Below are 17555 nucleotides of genomic sequence, written 5' to 3'. Positions count from 1 at the left end.
CCTAGTGGGTCAGAGCAGCTCTACTGCCAGCGGTGGCTTGAACGGGATCCAGTCAGAGCAGAGGAGAGGAGGGGACATTCCAGTCTGGGTTTCTCCCCACCCCTCTCTCTGCCGGACTGTTCTAGGGGCCCACAGAATGGCAGCTAGCTCACCTGAAGTGATCTTAGTCCCAGTGTCTACACACGCTGTCCTGGTAAAAGCAGAGGACGATGGTGGCCCTGAGCCCGAGGGCCTGCATCCCATGGTCTTCCCTCCCTGCCCACCATGACCCCCACAATGACCTGGTTCCCCATCCTTGCCCATTACCATCTGGGCAACTTGCCTTTCGACTACAGCCTCCCCTACTGCCAAAAAAAAAGTCCCAGACTCAGACCACAACTCTGGAAGTAGGCAGTTCCGTGAATGATCATGAGCTCCTCTCTTGTCTCTGTCCCTTCTCTGCTCATTGCCTTCAAGGGAGCTGTTGCTTCCTTTGGGAGCCATTCCCACCCGACACTCAGCAGCCCTTCCTGCAGCAAGGCTGGTCTTCTGGGATAAGGATCGTCATCGCCCTCCCTCTGACTCTAGCCCCAGCTGCCGCCACCTGCTTGGCCCGGTGTCACGGGCTGAGGACGAGGACTCCACAGGAGCCCACCATCAAGGGGGTCCCAGGAAGCCAGACAGTGACTGGGCCTCTCTGTGTTTTTTTTCTTGAACAGGGCGAAGGCCGTGTGGTGTATGTTCGGAATCTCTCCAGTGACATGAGCTCCCGAGAGCTGAAGAGGCGCTTTGAAGTGTTCGGTGAGATAGTGGAGTGCCAGGTGCTGACCAGAAGCAAGAGGTGAGTCGGCTCAAGCTGTTGGAGGAGAGCGGGGAGGGGTGGGGAGGGGTAGGGAGGGGCAGAGGGCCCCGTCCGGGGCTGGCCACACAGAGACGCTTGAGAAGATGGGATGAAAATCTGATGATGCCGCAGCCTGGACCTGGAGTCAGGCCCCTGAGAAGGTCCAGTCACGGTCCAGCAGCAAGCCCATGGTTTGCTAAGTGCCAGGTAATTCCTGTGCATTTTCTTCAGCCTTCTGGCAAGCCTGTGCCCTGGGCACTCTATCGTTCTCCCTCTTGGGGAGCTCAGACAAGTTAAGTGAGCAGCTAGTTATTGAGTAGCAGAGCTGAGTCCGCAGCCCATGGATCTGCTTTACCTTCTCTACCCTGGGGCTGGTACAGGGCAGCAGGCAGTCCCTGAGGCTTAGCTGCACATGTGTTCTGGAACCTCCCTGCTGCTCACATCCCTCCGTTTCTCCAGAGCAGCGAGTTTCAGGCCTTTTACTCTGCTGGGAATCTTGGTTTTTCCTCGCTCCCCTGGGGTCACAGTGGTCATCTGCCAAGGGCTCTGCCAGACCAGGTTGCGTGTAAACACACAACTTCGATGTCAAAGCTTGGTCGGTTTTGAGGTAATGCGGAAGTATCTCCCATTGCGTTTGCCAAGTAGATGATTAAGGTTTTTAAATTCTAACTTAACGCTATTTTTAGAAAGCTTCAATGAGAAAATAATTTCTGTGTAGGGATCATTACACACTTCATATTCATTAAGGCGGCTACGGAACATTCCGGGTGTTGACAAGGGTGGGTGGAAATCAGAATCCTTGCGCACGTTGGCAGGAATGCAGACTGGTGTGGCGGTGCCTGAAAAAATGAAACGGATAGTTACCGTATGATCCAGCAATCACACTGCTGGGTAAATACTTCAGAGATTGGAAAGCAAGATCTCAAAGAGATATTTGCACGCCCATGTGAATAGAAGCTTTATTCACAATAACCAAGAAGTGGAAACACCGCAAGTATCTGTTGACTCATGAACGGATAAACAAAATGTAGTCTTTGCCTGCCATGGAGTATTATTCAGCTTTAGAAAGGGAGGAAATCCTGTCTCGTGCTGCAAGCGTGGATGAACCTTGATAATCGTAACCTCTTTATGCTCCATGAAATCGGCCTTCTTAGAAAGACACAGGTTGCATGATTCCATTACGTGAGGTATCTGGAGTCAGGCAGAGTCCTGGAAACGACAAGCAGAGAGAGGGGAGGTCTGTTCTCAGCCGAGTGAATGTACTTAACACACTACTGTGTGTTAAAGCGGCTACTGAACTATCCGCTTGTTTGAGAGGTGGTATATTTTATGTTTGGTGTTTTTATCACAATTAAAAATAAAAGAGAAAGTCATTGTACAAGTAGAATCTAAAGATGGTACATTTTATGTTTGGTGTTTTTATCACAATTTAAAAAAAGAAAGTCACTGCACAGTTTGAAGTTTGAAGTTTTGCGTAAACCTCAGAGCATCAGATGCAAAGAACATGAAAAACAGAGCGAGCAGTCCTGGACGTTTCAGGAGGCAGAAGGGGTCCCACTTTGGCCTGGTTCAGAGAGGTGTTGGGAAATGTGATTCAGCCAAGTGTTTCTTGGGCGCCCAGTGTTGGTGAGCCTGTCCTGGGCGGTGGGAGACCTCCACCTTGTCTCTGTCCTGAGAATTATACATAGCAGAGGGACTAGCAGCCAGGATGCTTTTCCTTCCTGTTTGTGGAGCTGAACAGCTGCAGGAAGAACTGACTTCAGGTCCCCCTTGCCTCAGCATCGTCCTCGTGCAGGCTGCCCTTCGGTGGCAGAATGCCTGCCTGGAGCTCTAAGCTGACCTCCCTCCCTACCAGGGAAAGGAGGGGTCTCCCTCACAGTTCCAGCCAAGAGCTGGCATAGAGTCTTTGAAGTTCTGCTTTGGGCAGCAGGATCATCCTCAGACGAGTCTCTGGGAGCACGGGGCGCCTTTGTCAGAGGAAGGGGAATGGGTGCTGAGCAGGCAGAAGTGTTGAGCAGGCAGAGTTGTGTACCCCAGAGGACGAGATGTATACAAACACCGGCTATATTAGGGGAGGGGGAGGCCATGTTCGCGGCCAAGGAGGTGGTGGCCAGCTCTGGCTTCGAAGGAGGCAGGAGAGATAGAGTTGGGGTAGAGATGAGGCAAATAAGCTTTCTTGGCGGGAGTCCCGAGTTTGAGTACCCTACCCTGCCTGCTGTTCACCTTTGGGCAAATTCTGAGCACGGAGCCAGTTTCCTCATCCCTGAGGTGGGGAACGAGCCAGGAGCCACTCACAGGGCGGTCTGAAGGTGGAGGCGCCCAGTCTGTGCATCACCTGCTCTGACTATTGCTGGGCTGGGATTACCATCCTCTGTATTCGGGGACCGTGCGACAGGGTCACTGAGTCAGTGTGGGTCTCTGCTCGGCACCTCATCGTGGGTGCTCCGAGAGTGTCGACGAAGCTGACTCAGTAACGCGCTCCCCCGACCTCTCCCCACAGAGGCGAGAAGTATGGCTTCATCACCTACCGGTGTTCTGAGCACGCGGCCCTGTCTCTGAGGAAGGGCGCTGCCCTGCGGAAGCGCCATGAGCCCTCCTTCCAGCTGAGCTGCGGGGACCTCCCGCACTTCTGCCGGCCCAGACACACTGACTATGGTAAGTGCACAAGGCCCTGGCACACTCTGGGAACACCTAAAGCCCCCTGTGGACCCAGCTCCCACACTAAAGTGTGCCGATGGGTAAAACTTCGCGGGCTGGAGGCTGCCATCTTGTTTTCCTTCTGGTCTCTGGTCCATCTTGTCCTGTCTCAAGACTGGTACCAAGAGAGAGATTTGAGGCCCTTGTGGCCTCTTGGAAGGTCCGGTCTTAAGTTCACAGCCAGCTGGCAGAACCAGATTAACTGTCTCTCTGACCTCACAGGGCCTGTGGCTGCCCTGCTGCTTTTCGGGGGCATTCCATGGTCGCCCCAACAGGCAGCAGGCAGCCTTGTCAGTTTACGGGCCACAGCGAAATGATATCGTCCCCCCACCCCTCACCATTGGGGGACGAGTTAGTGAAGAAGGACAGACACGTACCATTCAGGAGAGAACGCTCTATAGAGGGGAATCTGACATGGCCTCCATAGTATGGGGCTGAGGGAGAGGAAACGCAGAGGGCTCCTGGCCAGGCGGTGTTGCGCCTGGCTGCCCGTCCACGCACGTGGGACCTGGTTCCATCTCTGCACCATGAGGCCGTCCTAGCTTCGTAGGCCATCTTATGTGACTCTGGCAATGGTCTCCTAGTGGGCAGGAAGCTCTTAGGGAAACAGATGTATAGGATATTGGAGCCTGAGAGGAGCTCTGGGGTATGCTAGTTGGGACCACCACGTTCTGGAAACAGGGCAGCCCCAAGACACTAATGACCTGGCAGAGGAGTCCCAGTCGGCTGGCAGGGGGTAGTGCTTGCTGTCTGGTGCTGCCTGAGGCCTCGGCCACTCGTGCTCCACGGGCTGACCCTGGTGGCAGATCTTCTGACCGCCTGGCCTCTCTGAGTTGCTCACTGCCTTCCCCTCTCCTTGACTCCTTTACCCCCTGCCCAGATTCCAATTCAGAAGAGGCCCTCCCTGCGTCCATGAAAAACAAGTACGAAGCCATGGATTTTGACAGCTTACTGAAGGAGGCCCAGCAGAGCCTGCATTGATAACAGCCTTAACCTTCGAGGAATACCTCAATACCTCAGACAAGGCCCTTCCAATATGTTTACGTTTTCAAAGAAATTAAGTATACGAGAAGGCCAGAGCGCGAGCGCGTGAGAGAGAGAGAGAGAGAGAGACTTGAAACTGCTGTCCTTTTAAAAAAAAAAAAAAATCAATGTTTACATTGAACAAAGCTGCTTCTGTCTGTGAGTTTCCATGATGTTGACGTCCCACTGCCACTGTAGCGTCCTCGCTTCCGGCGGGCGGCCCCGGGCGCGCCTCCCAGTGCTGGGTCAGTCCCCCACGTCCCTTATCTCCCTGACCGACTTCCCTCGTAGACGTGCAGCCGTGTTCACCATAACATTTCTTGTCCGTAGTATGTGATGATGAAATTGTTACTCGTGAATAGAATCAGGATTATATGCTCATTTTTAATTGAAGAAAAAAAATATATCCTTCAAATAATGTATTTATGGCTCAGACGTACTGTGCCTGGGATTATTGTATTGCTTCCTTGATTTTTTAACTATGCACTGTCGTGAGGTGTTTGCCACTGAGCTACTCTGCTCCCTCTGCCAGAAAGCCCTAGAGGTGCTGGGTGGCTGGTGGGTTGGTCCCCAGGGCAGTGTGGCCTGCAGCCACAACTCAGAGCAGTGGAGAGAGGCTTCTGAGACTTGCCTGCCAAGCTCTGCCCTGAGTCAAACTGAGCATGTGCAGGTCCAGTTCCAGTCAGAACCCTCACTGGACGCCAGCTGGTGCTCAGAACTTGGGCCTATCCTGGAGTGCTGAGATCCTGGCAGACCTCATAAGGCAGGCGGGGTGAGCCGCCTGATCCTTGTTTTTCCACGTGAGGCGGGCAGTGCCCCAAGAGGTGATGGGCCTTGCCTGAGGTCCCGCAGCCAGTAACGAGGCAGAGCAGTGACCCAGCCTAGGCCTCCTGATTACTGATCCCATGCTGCTGCAGTAGCTTTGGGTAAAAAGGCACAGTTCCAGGGGCTGGTAGAGGTGAGGCCAGCTATGCTGGGCCACAGGCTAGAGGCCTCTGGGCTTACTTGGAAGGTTAAGTCAGCAGCTGGCTCCCCAGCATCAGGCAGGTTTAGGCTCGGCATGCGTCTCGACCTAGAGGGTTCTGTGGTTTGCCTACACCTGTGGACATGCCACCAGAGCTTTAGTGACACACCTGGAGTGGCACAGGCAGGTGATCAGGGAACAGTCATACTTCTGGGGCCAGCCACGACCCCATCGTCCTCCTACCAGCTCATCTTTCCTGTTCCTTCACCTGTAGGGGGGTTTGGGTAGCATGGGGCAGAGGGAGTGAGGTGGGGGCATGTGAGGACTGGGGGTGGATAAAACAATCACCAAGGTCCTTTCCAGCTTAGATAACATTCTAATTGGGCTTTACTTTAAATTTTATGTTCTTGAGTGATGTCAAACCATGTCTAGCTGGGATGCTCTGTGGGTGCATTGGGGGCCGTTTGTGAAGGCAAGTGTGGCCAGGCAGGGTATGAGCTCATGACTGCTGCTTCAGAAAGAGCAGCTCCCAACTTTATCTTGTTCAGATGTCAGGGTTCCTTGGGAAATTTTTGTATTAAAAAGAAAGCAAAAAGTTCTGCTTGCTTTAAACATGTTTGAAATTAACTCATTAAACTCAACAAGCTAATTCAGTGTGTTGCTCCTGCCAGGCTTACAACTTTGAGAGTGGGTAGTTGATTATTACTGTTATTTTTAAGGTGATCGAATACCTGAGTAGTAATGCTGGGCCAGTGAGCATGTCCTGGGAGATGAGCATACTCCAAGCCCATGGAGAGGGCTGGAGGAAACGGGCTTTAGAAGGAATAGGGAATTTGAGCTCCCATATATCCCTCCTGGGCCCCAGTTTCCTTTTCTGTGAAATGGACTGAGGGGGAGAAGTAGGCAAGTTGATCCCTAAGGTCCTGCCAGCTCTTAGCTTCTGCAAAGGTGGTATCTAGCTCAAGATGGCAAATACGTGACACATGTACCACTACTTCCACATCCTTGGCCAGTGGCAGGCATAACCAATCGACCACAGAACTCATGTTCTTTGAGCTTGAGAGTTCATTTAGAACTCTGAGCACAGTACTCTGGACAGCCATTATTAATGGATCAGAGTTTATCATTTGACATTCTGGTCTGATCTTTTGAAAGGTTTCCATCATACAGAACCAAATGGTGGCTGGGATTCATACTGCCCATTCCTTTCTATCATGTCCTGATCTATGAGAGAAAATTTCCCTAAAGCCATTCACTGGCAGGGACTCCCAATAATACTGTGACACATAACCCTAACTTGAGTGTGGGGCAAGCGGAATAGCAGATATGATATGTTTGAGGGAGGTGGGGTTTATGAGGATGAACCAAACAAAGGTACTTCCACAGCACAGACCTGAACATTGTAAATTCCTTTTATAGCTATTCACTGCCTAGCGCACAGTAGGCACATAGTAGATGGGTATGGAATGCACTAGAGTAGAATTGAAATCTGCCTGCTGCCTCTCCTAAGTCCTAATTTGCACTGAGGAGTACACTGAGGGTTCGTCCTGTGGAAGCCGGTAGGAAGGAACTCCAGATTCAGAGTCTGGAAAGCTGCGTTGAGTCTTGGCTCCACCAAGAACTTGGTGACCTGGAGTCTTACCTAAGTCACAGAATCCCTCCCCCTCCCCTCTGCTGCAGAAGGAGTTGGGCTAGAGGTTCTCTAAGCTCCTCCTACATGCTTGTTTCTAGGTTTGCCCTAAGTCAGAAATTCTTCCCTGGGCAGGTGGTAGGGGAGGGTAAAGAAAGGCAGATTTTTAGTGGAAGACCAGTGTCTCCTCCCGTGCTCTGGGTCAGCTGAGGCTCCCCATCCACTTCAGATAAATACAGGGCACTCGAAGTTACTTAGCCCCTGCCCCTAGAGCAGAGCAGAGATCCGAGCTTGGCACCGGGTGGCACCATGCCTCAGGTCAGGGCTGGCTGTATGGGGAGAGGATCCTGGCCGGCCAAGAGCACGAGGCACTTCTGCTTGCCGTCCCATCCCTGCAAGGCTCCAAGTTAAAAAACTGACCGAGCCTACAGACAACCTCTCTCCGGAAGACTCAATTCGGTGCTGTGTATTACAACCAAGGAGACTCCGGGGTCTCTCCAGGAAAACCAGTACACCTTGGTCTCTTGCCCACCATATTAAGGAGGAACCCAGAGGGAGCAGCTGCCACTGGCAACCACCTCACTGTAGCTGTGTCCTAGTATTTGCTCTGGATGATGTTTACATGTGATTGCCATAAAAGCTTACTGTAGACTGTGTTGACAGCCGCCCAGGCTGTACTGTCCATCTCTGTGCCGTGCTGGTGTTTCCAGAAATGTCCGATCCAATCGCTGAGTGGAATTCTTCATCTCCTTCCTCAGTCGGTACCAGGCTGAATCAGAATCCTCACTCTTGGGGGTTCTGGTTACCGAAGGAAAATGCATCAAAGAGGTAAAGAATATGAGTGGATGGAGTGCAGAGAAGCCCCCACCCCACCCACCCCCCCCTTAGCCCATCACACCTTGCTCCCAATCCAGGAAACAGCTTTTGAGTCAAAGAGCCACGAGTCAGATGTCCACGTCTGCTGTGGGGCCTTGCCGTGTGGCATGCTGACCGTGCTCGGGTCGGGGGGGTGGGGGCGTGCTTCAGGGGCAGGAGGAGAAAGGGAGGAGAGCTCTGAGCTGCAAACACTCAGCACCCACGTCCTGGTGTAGGAAGAGGTGCACTTAGAAGACTTTTCATTGCGTAGAACCTGTGCTGATGGAAGTTTTGAGAGCTGTTTCTTCCAGGCATATGCGGCCTGCCCGCTGAGGCCAATGGGCGGGTAGTGAGAGGTGGTGGCACGGAAGGCCTTGATAATGTGGTCCTTGTGCAGGGATGGGGAGAACCTCACCCCAGGCCTTGGGTTCTGTTGAAATCTCAACTGAGCCTGAGAGAGCACAAACCCTGGACGGTGGGTTGCTCTGACTCACAGAGTCAGAAACCTGTAGTACTTTTTTTAGCATCTGGGATGCAGTGGTTTCCCTCAGATAGGACTAAGGAAAGGAATGGGATGCTGTACAAAAGCAAATAAAATGAACCTCATGGTTTTGTTGGCCAAAGAAGAGGGACCCCCTCACCCCTTCCCACTGGGGCAGAAAGCAAGCAGCTAGTGCTTCTGTGCAATATGTTGAAGTTAGGCCCCGAGTCCCCGGGGGGATTTGCCCGCAGAGGTGGGCTTCGGGGCGGTGTGCAGAGTCTGGAGGTACAGGGTAAATGGAGGGAGAGCTCGGGGGCTGGGAAACCCACAGAAATGCCCTCGGCCCAAAACAGACGCTGGGTCGGGGGAGGACCCCCAGGAGCCGGCCGAAGGATGCTAGGAAGTAGGCAGAGGCTGACTTTGCATTGAACCAATAAAAGCACTTTGAGAAACCACAACATTTCAGCCTGGCTCCGTGTTTCTACGCTGGCAAATACGGGTTTCCTTCGGCTGTGTGAGGTACTCTCCTAGGGCTTGGGCTGGGGTTGGGAGGGGGGCCGGTCCGAGAGGGGAGCGAGATCCCTTCCTAAATAGTGGCAGAGTCCATCCTAGGGCTAGCCCTTTGCTGGCCCTTTCGGTGGAGGCCCTCGAGAAAGGGAACAGTGAGTTTAGATCTCAGTACCTATTTTTACGTATGTATAAAAAGCTAAAATAGCCCAGCTGACGGAAATGGGTTTACAGAGCAAGTCTCCTAACTATAAGCCATCTCAGTGAGAAACCCAACACTTCTCACTTGCTGTGTGATCTGGGGCCTGTGTTCTCTCCACTAAGGAAGGAGAGCGTTGGACGGAACAAGCACCAGGGTCCCTTTTGAACTCCTGGGGTTCACACGTGGGAGCATCGTGAGTCCGTCACTTCCCTGTGAAACCGATCTCATCCTCGGGCTGCTTCCAGCTGCTTTCCCCGGGCGAGAGCTCTCCGCATGGTCACCAACCAGCAGCAGATTCAAACCCACATGGTCCTGGCCGAGTTCCCTTGTATGAGGAGGCCAGCTCCCCAGGCCAGATCTAAGCCATAGTTTCTCATGGGGATGGTGAGAGTTTCGACCGCAGCTTGGCTAGGTGGCGGTCGCACATCTCACGTTAGCCTTGTCATCGTCCCCACCGAACAGCTTTTAATCCGAATGTTGTGACCGCTTGGCTGTTTCTCTCTCGCTCTCAGACGATACTAGCAATACACTTGTTTTTTTTTTTTTTTTCAAAACAGCTTCACTTAGGCACTTTTCACACATTTCCTTCAAATGATTGTAAAACCTATGGGGCAACAGGAGGCACTGATCACGCTGCATATGTTTAGGGCAGCTTTTGCTTTTCGTTTCTTTAATAATCCAGCTGTGCTGGCCGAGGCTTTGAGGTCTCGGGGGACAGATTTTCAGATATTCCAGTTCTTCCAGATGATGCCATGCAGATTTTGGAAGCAGCATAGAAACCCAGCTCCACTAGCCGGGGGCTTGAAGAATACGTTTTTGTAGGTGGTCCAGCCCTGGTCAGAGCAATGCCTCAAAGACATGTTTCTATGGCTAAACCCTCTCTGTGCTGTATGTTTTGTCAAAGGATCCTGCAAGGAACCCCAACAGAGCCTCCTTTCCCACTTGGCCAGCCTTGCCCCTGGGTGACTTGTGAAGGGATTGGTCAGCGTCCGCCTCAGCACTTTGCCTTATCAACGTCTGGTCGCCCTCTAGTGGCCAAAGACTGTATCCACCAGCTACCCAGATGGAAGGCAAATAAATCCTTTGGCCACCTTGCTGACCAGCACCAGTTTGGGGAATTAAATGTCATGGCCTGAGTGAACCGTCTGTGTGCTTAGGATCTGGTGTAACACCAGTCAGAAGACTCCAGAAGCAACCACTTAGTAGACTTGCATAGACTGAGAAGCACACTAATTACCCTGTGGGCAGAGGAGACAGGAGTGGACCCTGTGTCCAGGTGCCCAGTAGGGGTTTACTGTAACTGCAATACTAGCAGCCCAGCTGCTGACCTTGTTAAGTGAACCTCTGGTAGGTGGCCTGCACTGTACCCTCGGGGTGAGCAAAGAGGTTAGGTGTGAGGATTCTAGGGCCAGGGATTGGGGGAGGGGCCTGGCCATGGCCTTTGATGTGGTCCACTGAATAGCCAAACAGGTTTGGTTTTTTGGGTTTTTTTGTTTGTTTGTTTGTTTGTTTGTTTGGTTTTGTATTTTGTATTGAAAAATGTTGTCAAATGTTTTTGTGTTAGGAATAAAAAGTCATAAACTCTTCCCAACTTTGTTTCTTGAGGGGCGTTCTGAGTCCGATGGAAACAGGTTGGAGATCTCAAGGGGAGTGTGGTCAGTGGAACAGGGAGGCGGACTGCCTGAATTTCCAGATGGTCTCTGGGAAAGACGACCATGCAGAAGTTTGCCTCAGTGCAGCCTGCTCTGGGAATTCACGCCCGCCTCCTTGTGCCCCGGTATTAGTATTGGCTTCGAGGACCTGTGTCCTCCAGGGGCGGCTGCTAAGGTTGGAACCAACACAAGACCCCTCTCTCCAACCCCAGGTTTCTAAAGAGACGATGTCTGTAGCTAGCCTTAATCGACTGGGCGAGGTGGTCCCTGTGGTCCCTTCCAGCATTTCCAAATCTTGGACTCAAATCCTTTTCTCTTGGTGTGACCATGCAGCCTAGAGAATTCTGAGCAATAGGAAGCCAGGGCTTTCCCCTGGCTCTGGGACAGGGTCAAACCAGGGAATGGCTAAACTTGTTAGGTTTGGGCATCCCCAGGGGTACTACTGTAGGGGGCATTATTTATTGGGAAGCTCAACAAGGTAACTACAGCCTGGGGTGCGTGAGCGCAAGGCTGTGTGTGTGTGTGTGTCTGTGTGTGTGCGTGCGCACGTATGTCTGTCTGCTTGTGTGCATGCCTGTGTGTGTATGTGTGGAATTACATTGATGCATTTCTTGAGAAAGGTGCAAGAATTTCACCTACACAGAGGGACACATCTGCTTTGTTATTTATAATAGAAAGCTAAATTTTAATTTTTTAAAGGACACTGCTAATGATTGAGAATCGAGTTTTTAGTTTTGCTATTTTTTTTAATTGGTAGAGGATTTTTATATATTTTTTCCATTTTGTTGGGTTGTGTCCTTATTTATATAAATACTTTATCTGTAACAGGCAAGGAAGACACCTTCTTTGCTTTTAATTATTGTGGTTGTCATCGTCCCTATTTTATTTCTGGTGTGATTTATCTGTCTTACCTTCTAAATGAGAAAACGTTTTCCTGTATTTGTACATTGTCAGATTCTATAGTTTCATAGATAATTTAACCAAATTGCTCTATGTATTATTATTCCGTGAGTATAAAGTTCTATTTTAACGTCTGTAAATACTTCAGAACTGGCTTCTTTCCTCAGACTCCTACTGTGGGGTTATTGTTTACATCACAAAAACTGTAGAATCTCTATGCTCATGTACTGTAAATAGTGAAGTGATCTGCTTATAAATAAACTTAACAAATACACTATGGAGATTAAAAAAGAAAATACCACCCACAGCCCCATCCCGGTGTGTCTTTATTTGTCGACGTGTTTGCTGAGGGACACCCTGCCCACTAAGTGGGAAAAGGATTCTGGTTTTGGGCTCACTTTCCTGGAGAAAAGCCTGGTCCAAGTGGACCCTGCAGCACTCTGAGCTCCCTCTTCCTTCCTTCTGTCACATTGCATGGAGATCATGAACCAGTCGTTCGTGCCCAGCTTCTCGTTATGACTTTTCGAAAATTCTCTCACTTTTCTGCACAAGGACTTCCTTGTCTGGCTACATCGCCTTTTTCACATGAGCGCACTAAATAAACATGCGGAAAGTGATATTTTGACATGTTTTCAAGCAAAAACACTCACCAACTGACAACTGCAAAACAGTTTCTGGTCCTCCCAAAAGAAAACAAACCAACAAACCGACACACACAAAAAACCGTTTCTGGCCAGAGGATCTGAAGAACAGACCTGAACTGTGTGCTGCATGTGCGTGCCTTTGAGCTGTTTTCCTGTGCCCTCTTACCCCCAGAAGAGGTGAAGACGGGACTGTCCGTCTTGGACGTGGTGTCATTTCCTTGGTTTCAGGTTCTCGCGGTATAGCCTTTATTTTGCCTGAAAGCTGCTTTAGCTTTATTTTCTAGGTGCTGTTTGAGTGCAAGAGCCCCATGGATCTCCATGTGCCCACAAAGGGTGGAAACATTGGTGAAGAAAATCACAGACACATGAGAACAAGTACAATAAGCCGTTCCTTTCTATGTTCTATGCAAGCTATTTTCAAGTTGTTAATTTCCTACATAAACCCGCTCTCATTTTCTGGGGATTTATTTTTCCAGTCTGAAACGGTTTGGATTTCTGCCGTTGGAGAGGGGCCCGTCATGATAATTCCCATGCGGATGAACGGGGATGTTTCTGCTGGGCAGCAGGGTGCTGGGACTTGGGTTAGTGTTTAGAGAGGTTATCCATGGGAATGATAGCACAGTTTCTGTCGCCCTCTTGCTTGATCGTAAAGTCCAGGAAAGCCAGGCTGTTTCTCTGTTCATGGCGGGCTGCCCAGCCCTATTGCTCAGGAATTCCTGAAAGGATGTGTGAGTGGATCCTATCTGTGGCCTGATGACTGGACACAGCTAGGGAGGCAGCCAAGCCATGGAGTCACTGTAATAATCCATTCAAAGATGCAGTCAATGGTGTGGGAGATTTGGAGGCTCAAGACCTGTGTTTGAGACCCAACTCTGCCACTTCTGTATTGTGCAAACTTGCATAAGTCATCTCTTTGGCCCCTGGTTTCCCTGAGTATGAAACGAGATGATCTGCTTAGAGGTCCCTTATGTTCTCAGAAAGTTGGTTCTCAGAAGCAGTATGGTGCAGTGACAATGGTGACGAGCCAGGGTTCTGGTGTCAAGCTGTTTGGCTTTGAGTCTTGACTCCATCACTTACCAGCTGCGTGTCCTCGGGCAGCTTTCCTAACCCGAGTCGTACAGATGTGATAAATGGGGCTAGTGGTAGTTTCAGCCCCGTAGGATTGTGAGGGTGAAATTAGGCCGTGAACAGTACGTCGTACATCTTGGAAGGTGCTTAATCAATGGGAGCGTCTGTCCTCCTGCACGGTCTTTCTGGTGCTAACCATAGCCCCATGAGAGGCATGGCAGGGACTGTGACTCGTGTGACAGATGGGGAAGGCTGAGGCCTGGGGAGAGCAGAGAGAACCTGCTCAGGGAATGGAACCAGGACCAGGATCTGTATGTTCCTGAGTGACATTTACCTCTCCTCTTTACTCTGCCACGTAACCGCTATGTGTGGCAGGCTTGGGGACATGTCTCTGTTTAAAGACTCTGAGAGTGTCAATTTCAGGAAGGCAGAATATCTAACTCGAGTTAAAAAGATGAGGGTTCCAGGGGCACCTGGTTGGCTCAGTGGATTAAGCCGCTGCCTTCGGCTCAGGTCATGATCTCGGGGTCCTGGGATCGAGTCCCGCATCGGGCTCTCTGCTCGGCAGGGAGCCTGCTTCCCTCTCTCTCTCTCTGCCTGCCTCTCTGTCTACTTGTGATTTCTCTCTGTCAAATAAATAAATAAATAAATCTTTAAAAAAAAAAAAAAAAAAAAAAGATGAGGGTTCCAGACCCAGCTTCTTAGTGACATCCCAAACTGCAAACATGGGCAGGGCTCGTGTGCCAGGAGCCGGGAGTGATGAGCTATGGCTGTCACAGGGCCATGTGCTGGGTACACTGTGTTCTCTGTGACTTCGGCCATCTGGACGGAAGCCAGGGGACTGCGCCACGAGCTTGGCCCAGCTCATCACTTCACTGGCTGCCATTCCTCATTTATGTAGAAAGGGAAGTTAGAGGAGATCCCTGGTTTACATGGAGTTTGGAGAAACCTTTTGGTCCCCTCCTGCAAGCCAATGTTTTAACATATTAGCTTCTGCTTTGATACGTTCTCTCTGGGAGGAAGAGAAGTTCTAGAACTACTGCCAACCTCGAGAAGAACTGAGGACAGAGGAGCATGTCAGACACCAGTAGAAGGAGGCAGATGGGTAAATACAGAATATGGGACAGCTGACTCTGTTTCTGCAATAAGTCATTGGCAAAGGAAAAAGAAGGAAGTGCTTTTGTAGGTTAAAAGAGGCTTAAGAGGGGCACCTGGGTGGCTCAGTGGGTTAAGCCGCTGCCTTTGGCTCAGGTCACGATCTTGGGGTCTTGGGATTGAGTCCCGCATCGGGCTCTCTGCTCAGCGGGGAGCCTGCTTCCTCCTCTCTCTCTGCCTGCCTCTCTGCCTACTTGTGATCTCTGTCTGTCAAATGAACAAATAAAATCTTTAAAAAACAACTACAAAAAAAAAGAGGCTTAAGAGACAACCAGTTAAAGTGTGAAACTCGTTTGGGTTATATTCAAGCAAACCAATTAATTTGGACACTTTTGCGACTTGTGGGGGTGAGGCGATGAAGGACAGGTGTCCCCAGTTGGGTTCCCCAGAAAGAGCCTCGGTGGTGGTCTTGGTCTGCAAAGTGTTTATTAAGGAGTGGGACCAACACCCGGGGAAGGGAAGGGAAGGGAAGTAGGAACGGGCAGAGGGAGAAGCTGAGCTGTGATGGAGCTCCGGTGGTGGCCTTGGTGATCCCACGAGGATCTAGTCCTGGGGCTAGAAGGGCCCTTTGCGGCGCCTTAATACGAGGTATGGCCCTGTCGTTGTGTGTAGGCCATTGTAGGAGTAACCTTGAGCACAGTGTCTCCCTACAGCTGAGGTCATGTCTGAGGGCTGTGGGACAGCACCGAGAGCTGCAGGGACCGAAAATCCTTTGCTCTTCAGGAAAGTGTACAGCTCATCACAGCCTCTGCCACGACTGGATGTGACATGTTCATTTGCTGCATGTGATAATGATGTGGTTATATTAGAAAACACCCAGATGTTTTTAAAGACATGTAAAGGAGGAGTGAGAGGATAGGACTGAAATGTGCTTGTAAATACTTCAGCTAAAGGGCACCTGGCTGGCTCCTTTGGGGAAGAGCATGCTACCCTCGATTTCAGGGTAGTGAGTTCGAGCCCCATGTTGGGTGTAGAGATTACTTCACTCAATAAATACACTTAAAAAAAGAAAAGGACCATCAATTTAATTTTCATTTTAAATTAACATATAATATATTCTTTGCTCCAGGGGTACGGGTCTGTGAATCATCAGTCTTACACATTTCACAACACTCACCATAGCATGTAACCTCCCCAATGTCCATAACCCAACCACCCTATGCCTACCCTCCACCCCCCAGCAACCCTCAGTTTGATTAATCGGGAGATTAAGAGAAAAGACCATCAATGTAATAAAGAAAAATACTTCAGCTAAGAGAAAAAAGGTGCGAAAGAAAGGTAAAAGGATGGATGGAGCAAATGTGTCAAAATCTTAATACTGGAACCCGGGTGATGAGGAGGGAGGGATTGGTTGTACAGTTCTCTACTTTTGAGGATGCTTGACAGTTGTTATAAGAAAACATACACTAAAAGTATAAGAACGAAAATGATTATAAGCAAGCTGGTGAGTCTGGCCTTAATGAAATGTTTAATTGATGTCTCTGCTGGCTAGCTGGTGGGTTTTAGCTCAATAAAATGATCAAAATTCTCAAAACTGAAAAAAATGTGTGAACACTAGATGGGATGTAAGCTAAATTATCTTCCAGCTTTCAAATCCTATTACGCTTTTACTTTGCAAGCAGGGTTTTGGTTTTCCGCCGGCTTGGGTAATCTCTTTCCAGAAGGTTGGTGCCTCGTTCCCTGGATGCTGGTCCACGTTACTGGATGCAGCAGGACTTGGATGCAGGTGCGCCCCCTGCTGGGCCAGGGTTGCCACCCGGCTGATTTCCCGCAGCGGCTGCAGACAGGAAAGAGGACCCACCAGGTAAGAGGAGGCGACCATGCACTTCCCCTTTGCCCTGGTTTAGACCAAGAGTTGCAGACTCAGGGGCTTTCTGAGGCCCGCAAATAACCACACATGCAGAAGGAAAACCAAGAGAAACCACAAATGGGAAATAGAATAAGAAGCCCAATTTAATGTAAAGGGCAACCAGCACTGGTCACTACTGTCTGGGAGACAACAGGGAGTGCTGGAGACTGGGGCAAACTGGAGAGATCCCCTGTCATGTCTGAAGGGGGCAGTTGCCACTCAGCTCCAACTCCTTGTTGTTCTGTAGAAATGCAGACTGGTGTGGCCGAATACTGATATTTTACTTTATTTTTTAATTTAATTAATTGATTAATTAATTTATATCTTATTTATTTTTCAGAGAGAGAGAGAAAGCGCACAAGCAGGGAAGCAGCAGACAGAGGGAGAAGTAGACTTCCTGTTGAGCAGGAAGCCCAATGAGGGACTTGATCCCAGGACTCTGGGATCATGACCTGAGCTAAAAGTAGATGCTTAACTGACTGAGCCACCCAGGCTTCCCCGAATACTGACCTTTCAAAGAAGAAATGCTAGAAATCTAGACTGGTTTTTAAAAATTTGAAATATCCCAGCTTTAAAACATGGACAGCAGATTCACATTAAAACAATGCAGGCCAGGGATGCCTGGGTGGTTCAGTGGGTTAAGCATCTACCTTCGGCTCAGGTCATGATCCCAGGGTCCTGGGATCGAGCCCGGAATTGGGCTCCTTGCTCAGCATGGAATCTGTTTCTCCCTCTCCCTCTGCCTGCTGCTCCCCCTGCTTGTGTTCCCTCTCTGTCTCTCTCTCTCTGTCCCTCTGACAAATAAATAAAATCTTAGAAAAAAAGAATGCAGGTCAAACAAAAGATACCCGTAGTCTACACATTTGCACAAACCTGCCACTAGCCCAAGAGACAATTAGTAAATTAGAAAGAAATGCATCTTTCTCGGGATGCTTTCTGCCATCTCTGGAAAATTAATTACCATACAAATCTATGGTGACTAGGGGGCGCCTGGGTGGCACAGTTGATTAAGCCTCTGGCTCTTGGTATCAGCTCAGGTTGGGATCTCAGGGTTGTGAGATCGAGCCCAGCATTAGGCTCCATGCTCAGCACAGCACAGAGTCTGGGA

The 17555-nt window shown here is 50.1% G+C and overlaps 2 protein-coding genes across 6 annotated transcripts in view; one reads left to right on the top strand and one right to left on the bottom strand.

Moving 5' to 3' along the window:
* The window catches only part of PPARGC1B (PPARG coactivator 1 beta), a 112246-nt gene extending 100208 nt beyond the window's left edge, over nt 1–12038 (top strand). For all 3 annotated transcript variants that reach the window (XR_014310516.1, XM_082726284.1, XM_082726283.1), the window contains 3 exons: nt 699–820; nt 3321–3475; nt 4398–12038. Coding sequence is in view for 2 of the 3 variants with exons in the window: in XM_082726284.1 (XP_082582410.1) it covers nt 699–820; nt 3321–3475; nt 4398–4498 (378 nt within the window). In the remaining variant the exon portion in view is untranslated. The remainder of the gene's footprint in view (nt 1–698; nt 821–3320; nt 3476–4397) is intronic.
* Nucleotides 12039–15607: 3569 nt separating this feature from the next.
* Nucleotides 15608–17555, bottom strand: part of PDE6A (phosphodiesterase 6A) — a gene marked incomplete at its 5' end in the record, with an annotated part of 57237 nt that continues 55289 nt past the window's right edge. For all 3 annotated transcript variants that reach the window (XM_082726285.1, XM_082726286.1, XM_082726287.1), the window contains one exon: nt 15608–16375. In XM_082726285.1, the coding sequence (XP_082582411.1) occupies nt 16296–16375 (80 nt within the window). In that variant the 3' untranslated portion in view covers nt 15608–16295. The remainder of the gene's footprint in view (nt 16376–17555) is intronic.

This window comes from Mustela nivalis (genome assembly GCF_964662115.1).
Source record: "Mustela nivalis genome assembly, chromosome: 3".
Lineage (NCBI taxonomy): Eukaryota > Metazoa > Chordata > Mammalia > Carnivora > Mustelidae > Mustela > Mustela nivalis.
The sequence above is the reverse complement of the archived record's forward strand: the minus strand, read 5'-3'. Positions and strand labels throughout refer to the sequence as shown.